The 7,500-nt window shown below is 39.0% G+C and overlaps 1 protein-coding gene across 1 annotated transcript in view; it reads right to left on the bottom strand.

The window, feature by feature from the left end:
• Window positions 1-4,083: 4,083 nt before the first annotated feature.
• LOC119568370 (cotranscriptional regulator FAM172A-like) overlaps window positions 4,084-7,500 on the bottom strand; it is a gene marked incomplete at its 3' end in the record, with an annotated part of 89,487 nt that continues 86,070 nt past the window's right edge. The window contains exon 9 of the mRNA XM_037916833.1: window positions 4,084-4,385. Within this exon, the coding sequence (XP_037772761.1) occupies window positions 4,084-4,385 (302 nt within the window). The remainder of the gene's footprint in view (window positions 4,386-7,500) is intronic.

Here is a 7,500-nt window from a genome sequence, read left to right as displayed (position 1 = left end):
CGGCTGGCCTCCATCACCAACAGCAGCCGGACACAACAACGGGCATAATGATAGCACAATAATAGTAATACTATGATAATACATGATAATAGTAATAATGGTAATCACTCCGTAAAGAGATACAGCACCAGGCGAGAGGTAGATGGGGAAAGGAGAGAGATGGAATGAGAGAGAGAGAGGGAGGGAGGGAGAGAGGGGGAGAGAGAGAGAGAGAGAGAGAGAGAGAGAGAGGGAGAGAGAGAGAGAGAGAGAGAGAGAGAGAGAGAGAGAGAGAGAGAGAGAGAGAGAGAGAGAGAGAGAGAGAGAGAGAGAGAGAGAGAGAGAGAAATAAAGAGACAGAGAGAGAGCGTAAGCCAGAGAGAAAGAGAGATTAAAGGCACTCTTGTAGCGTGCTGTCCCCAAACGACCCCCTTTGGCGAGTGCAAAACCGGACCTGTTGGCGTGACCTTATTTTTGGCGAATTTCAGCTCGTTATCCTAAGGTCCTCGTCTGGCTGTCTTCCCCACCAGGTAATCTCGGAGCCACGAGGCTATTTGGGATGGAAGGTAAACAGCAATAATAAAGATAATAATAAAAAGAAGGAGGAGACAGATGATGATAGTCATAATAGTAGTTACGGTGTTGTTAATGATACTGTTGATAATGAAAGGAATAGTGATACTGATAATGATAATGATAACAATAATGATGACAATGATAATAATAATAATAATGATAATAATAATGATGATAATAATGAAATAATAATAATAATAATAATAATAATAATAATAATAATAATAATAATAATGATAATAATAATGATAATAATAATAATAATAATAATAATAATAATAATAATAATAATAATAATAATAATAATAATAATTGTCGTAAAAAATAGTGATTGATGCTGATGCTGATCATAATAATAATAATGATAATAATAATAAAAAATAATAACTATATCATTATAATGATGATAATAATAATAGCACAATAACAGTAATAATATGATAATACATGATAATAGTAATAATGTAATAGTGAGAATAATATCAGTAATAATAAACAAGGATAATAATAATATAAAAAGTTTTAATTCGAAAAAAATAATAAAATAAAACGTGATGCCGCACAGAAACAAATGCAGAAAAAAATATATATATGAATGAGTATAAATATCTCTCACAGCACAAGACACGCATTTGACTTGTTTCTGATGAAGATGTAATTGAAACGCGTCAAATACTTGTCTTTTTTTTTTCTTGTAGACGTTTAACTAACTGTCACATGACGATTTTTGTTGACCTCGCTTGCCAAGAAGCGTGTGACCTCATGACCTCATCTCCTTCGTATTCAAGCTGTCTCTCACACGTTGAAGTCTTTGCCATATAACTCTACACATTCGATGTCAAAGTCAAAATAAGCTGGTGGTATAGAAATGACTTTCCTTTTTCTAGCCTCCTACTACCTGAAAAGGAAAGAACTATTCACGAAACGTGGCGCTCCGAGAAACGAAACGCGTCTAGTTTTTTTTTTTACTCTATTCTCACCTTTACTGCTGTCCTGAATTCTCTCTTGTTATCCGTTTTCCCTAACTTTCATTCCTTCGTTGTTGTTGTTTTTTCCCTGTCTCCTTCGGTTCTCTGCGAGTGAGGTCTTTCGCAGCCTTGAAATCTCGCCTGAAGAAAGGGATTTCGGGCTGACGAGGTCCCCCCTGAAAGACCCTCTTGTTATCGCTCACTCGCCGCTGGTTGGGTCACGGGGTCATCATCAGGTGACCCCGAGAACCGAGGCTCGTGACCTTATAAGCGAGGAGAGGTTTTTTGGCAGAAGGTTGTGTGGTTGGATGAGGGGGGGGGGGGGGTCAGGGAGAGGGGAAAAGGGGGGGGGTCGAGGAGAAGGGGTGAGTTGGGGGGGGGGGGGGTTCTCAAGAAGACCTCGCATATTCCTGTGGCTTCTCTCTTGTCTTTTTATTTTATTTTATTCTCTCTCTTCTCCTTTATCATCTTTCGTTTTGGCTTCTCCTTTGCTTTGTTATTTTCTCTTCCTTCATTTTTCTTCTTCTTCTCCTCTATCATTTTCTGTTTCTCTCCGTGTCTTTTGTTCTTCCTCCTTCTTCCTTCTTCGCATTCATCCTTCCTTCTTTCCTTCCTCCTCCATCCTCTCCTTATTTTCTTCTTCTTTCACTCTTCGTCAAATTTTCTCTTTTCTCCTTCTTCTCACGTTATCAATCATACACACAATTACAAATAATAATAAAAATAGAGAATAAAACACGTATATTGTGAATTATCACTATATTCTTTACAGTAACAATATTACATATATTTTTATAGCAATATCATAAACTCCTAAGCATCATATGAGGAGAGGCGGTTGGGGGGGGGGGTAATTGTGATTAAGCACACCATAAGTATATCTATTTCACAATTCCAAAAAAATGTACAGTTGAATATTTCTATATATGAAAAAGAACAATTTATTGCTATGGATATTTTTCACATACCCCCCCCCGCCATCAATATATTGTGTGTTAATAGTTTTCGATTAAAAAAGCATATTCATTATTGTAGATAAATGCATGTGTATTTTATAATAAAAGTACTTTTATAAATGTGCATGTGTCTGTTTGCATATGGGAGAGAGAGAGAGAGAGAGAGAGAGAGAGAGAGAGAGAGGGGAGAGAGAGAAGAGAAGGAGAGAGAGGAGAGAGAGAGAGAGGGGGAGAGAGAGAGAGAGAGAGAGAGAGAGAAGAGAGGAGAGAGAGGAGGAGAAGAGAGAGAGAGAGGAGAGAGAGAGAGGGGAGAAGAGAGAGAGAGAAGAGAGAGAGAGAGAGAGAGAGAGAGAGAGAGAGAGAGAGAGAGAGAGAGAGAGAGAGAGAGAGAGAGAGAGAATGAGAGAGAAAGAAAGAGAATGTATACATGTGTTTTAAACTGTTATTCTATCCACATCAGAATAATAACAACAATACGAAATTAATCTTATCAATTTTATTTTTCATTCAGAGCATGGCACCATACATAACAATGAAGCAACACATTAAAAGAAATAAAAAAAAAGAAGAACAATGCTAAAAAAAAAAGACTTTTACGTAAACATCACCAAAATTATACAAAAATAGTGTTATTTTTTCTTCTCCTCCTTCTTTTTCTCTTCTTTTCACCCGAACGAATAATCTTTGCAAAACAGCTAAAAATCCCCCGACGCGTTAAAACGTAACACAGACGAAAATGCGACACATTTCTAACAGAAAAATCACAGCCGGCTTAAGCCATCGCCAACAATCAGGTCGCACCACGAAACACTTCTATTATTGTTATTATTCTGTCTCCTACTTAATTCTTTTTTTTTCTTTTTTTTCTTTTCTTCTGTTTTCATCTTTCCTATTTTTCTTTTTTTCTTTTTTTCTGTTCTTTCCTATTTTTCTTTTTTTTATGTTTATCTTTTTCTTTTTTCTTTTTTTTATCCTCCTCTTAGTCTTCCTCCTCTCATTCTTTTCTCCTTCTATTTTTTTCTGACGCTTTCTTCCTTTTCTTCTACTTTCCTCCTTCATCTTCATTTCTTTCCCTTTTTCTCCTCCTCCTCCTCTCTCATCTCTCCAGCGACTCTTCTTCCCCTCCTCCTACTCCTCCTCCTCCTCCAATTCTTCCTCTATCCTCCTCCCTTCTCCTCTTCCTCCTTCTCCTTCCCATACCTTCTCCTCCACCTCTCCTTCTACTTCCCTCCTCTTCCTCCTCCCTTTTCGTTATTTAAGGTCACCCTAAACGAAATCCCCCCCCCCCCCCCCCGTCCCCAAGAGTTCTTCATTTGTCAATTTTCTGTTTTTTCGCTAAATACTTCTTTTCTTCCATCTTCATCAGCATCTCCTCCTCCCCCTCTTCGTCGACCTCCATTTGAGCTTCCTTCTCAACCTCTTCCTCCTCCTCCTCATCCCCTTCCTTCACATATACACCCTTCTTCTGCCCCATCTTCATTCCTCTTTCTCTTCCCCTTTCTCCTCCTCCTCCTCCTCCTCCTCCTCCTCCTCCTCCTCCTCCTCCTCCTCCTCCTCCTCTCCTCCTCCTCCTCCTCCTCCTCCTCCTCCCCAAATTTTCTTCCTTTCCCAGTCACCCCCCTTCCACTTCCTTCCCCTCTTCCCCTTCCTTCGCCGTCCCTCCTCCCGTCTCCCCTTCCCCTCGCCGGCCCCGCCCCGCGCTCATCGTCTGTCGAAGCAGGACCGTCCGAATCAGCCACGTCAGGAGAGTCGTCGCCAGAGTCGTCAGGGAAGTCGCGACTGCTGCAGCTCTCGCGTGGGGGTTGCCCCTCTCTTGCCCCGAGGAGGACCTGCTCGTGCCGCCTTCGGAAGAACTTGAAGACGCTGTTGATGCTCGCCCATGAGGTCTCCTCGTGCAACATCACCCCTGGGGGAGGGGGGGGGAGTTGGAGTTGTAGTAGTAGTAGTAGTGGTAGTAGTAATAGTAATAGCAGTAGTGGCAGAAGTTTATATATATATATATATATATATATATATATATATATATATATATATATATATATATATATATATTAAATAGACATAGTATATAAAATATATATAATACATATATAATATACATAATATAAATATATATAATATACATAATATATATATAACATATATAATATATATATATATATGTTGTGTGTGTGTGTGTGTGTGTGTGTGTGTGTGTGTGTGTGTGTGTGTGTGTGTGTGTGTGTGTGTGTGTGTGTGTGTGTGTGTGTGTGTGTGTGTGTGTGTGTGCACACGCATAAATATAAATAAACATGAATATATATATATATATATATATATATATATATATATATATATATATATATATACATACATACACAAACAATTCCTAAAGAAAAAAAAATCTATAAGTCTTTCGAAAAAAATCAGATAAATTTCAACAGCCTCACAAAAAATACGTATTCACACCAAAAAATAACGAATACAACTTATAATAACTACAGTTGTACATCAATCGGAAAAAAATAACACCAAAAAACAAATCAAATAATAATAATAATAATAATAATAATAATAATAATAATAATAATAATAATGATAATAATAATAATAACAATAACAATAACGATAACAATAAAAATAACAACAACAACCACAACAATAATAATTGTATTTTTGTACGTTTCCCAAAAGCAAAGGCTAAACTCTACGGCACTGGCACGCGAAATTACACTATTGTGGAGAGGCCACAGTAATAGTGCCAGTGGCGTTGGTGGTGATAGTGGTGGTAATACTAGTACTAGTACTACTACTGCTAGTAGTAGTAGTAGCAATAGTAGCATAATAGTAGTAGTAGTAATAGTAGCAGTAGTAGTAATAGTAACAGTAATAGTAGTAGTAGTAATAGTAATAGTAATAGTAGTAGTATCAAGATCATTATTATTAGTAGTAGTAACAATAATAGAAGTGATGGAGGTAGTAGTAATAATAATATTGGTAGCAGAACAAATGTCTGAAAAGTATGAGAACTACTGGGAAACTTTCGAAACTGAAATAATAGTTACACCAGTAGCAATAATAGCAACAAAGAGCGACATACGAATAGCAATAACTTTCTTGAATATATAATCATTTGAATATAAAATTTGGAATTAATCCATGGATATTGCCTAGTTCTGAATGCCTTGGCTAAATATAACACAATTGTCTGTATACATAAGTCAATTTGGAATATATATGTTTCAAATCCGTAAATTTCTCCATTTCATTTATAACACAAATTAAGTTAATTATGTCTGCATTTTTCTGCTTACGTTACTTCCAATACCTATGTAAAATAAAATAAAAAATAACTAAAATGAAAATAAAATATTATAAAAAACGCATGACAATAATAACAGTAATAATAATAATAATAATAATAATAATAATAATAATAATAATAATAATAATTACAATGACAACAAAAACAACAACAATAATAATCATCATAAAGATAATGACAATAACAATAATACGAATAACAACAATAATTGTAGTAATAAAAAATTATAATGATAATAAATAAGAATATTAATCGTGAACAATAACAACAACGACAACAATAACAGTAATAACAATAGCAAAGGCAATAATAATAATAATAATAATAATAATAATAATAATGATAACAGTAATAGTACTAGTAAATATAATGGTAATAATAATAATAATAATAATAATAATAATAATAATAAAATAGTAACAACAACAAAAACAACAACAATAATAATAATAATAATAACAATAACAAATCAACAACAACAACAGCGCAACAAGGAAAAGCACGGCATGACGGGTTCCAGAGCACGGTACACGCCACGGGACCAGGGGGGTGGGGTCCGCCAGGGGTCCGCCAGGGGTCCGCCAGGGGTCCGCCAGGGGTCCAGCAGGGGAGGGGAGGGAGGGAGGGAGGGAGGAGGGGGAGGACACATCATCAAGCGTGAATGGGCGGCCGGTAATCCATCGGTAAGCGCTTAATCCAGAGTGGGCGTGAGAGGCGCGGACCACACGGCACCGCGCCTGGTCTTGCTGATAGAGAACATGGAGAGGGCGGAGGGGGGTGAGGGGAGGGGGTCGGAGGTGGGAGGGGGAATGAGGGGAAGTAGAGGGGGTGGGGAGGGGAGATGGGGAGGAAGTAGGGTAACGGGGGGAGGGGGGGAGGGGTGGAGGGAGGATGAGGGGAAGTAGAGGGGGTGGGGAGATGGGGAGGGAGTAGGGTAAAGGGGGGAGGGGAAGAGGAAGAGAGGTGGGGGGAGGGAGGGGAGAATGGGGAAGGGAGAGGGAGGGGAGAATGGGGAAGGGAGAGGGGGAGGGGTGGAGAATGGAAGGGGGGGAGAGGAAAAGGAGGGAAGGAGAAATAGATAGGAGGAGGAAGGCGGAGAAGAGGAGAGGGAGGTAGGGAGGGAGATGAAAGGGGGAAAGAAAGGGAGAGAAGGAAGGCGGTGAGGATGGGGGGGGGAGGAGGGAAGGCAATGAGGGCGCATTCTCCCCTCCTTCCTCCCTCAATTGTCTGTCTCGGTTGCTCTTCTCTTCCTCCCTCTTTCTCCCTCTTTCTCCCTCTCTCTATCTTAATCTCTTTTCCAATTTCGCGCGACCCCCCCCCCATTCACATCTTTCTTCAGCCTTTTCTTTCTCCTTTCTCTCTCCATTCCCTCTTTCTCCTAACCATCTTTCTCCCCTCTAACTCTCTCCCTCCCTCCCCTTTCTTTTTTTCTCTCTCTCTGCCCCCCCCCTCTCTCTCTCTCTCTCTCTCTTTTCTCTTTCTCTCTCTCTTTCTCTTTCTTCTCTCTCTCTTTCTTTCCCTCCATATCCTATCCACCTTTCTTTCTTCAAATCTCCATCTCTCTCCATCTCCTATCTTCTTTGTTTCATAATCTTTCTTTCTCTAATTCTCTCTCTCTCCGTCTCTTCGTTCCCTATGCACTTTCTTTCTTCTACTCTCCCCCTTTATTTATTTTTTTCTCCAGAGAGAGAGAGAGGGGGAGAAGAGAAAGAGAGAG

This window comes from Penaeus monodon, chromosome 43, assembly GCF_015228065.2.
Source record: "Penaeus monodon isolate SGIC_2016 chromosome 43, NSTDA_Pmon_1, whole genome shotgun sequence".
In the NCBI taxonomy this organism is placed as follows: Eukaryota; Metazoa; Arthropoda; class Malacostraca; order Decapoda; family Penaeidae; genus Penaeus; species Penaeus monodon.
This window is presented reverse-complemented; position numbering and strand designations above follow the sequence as displayed.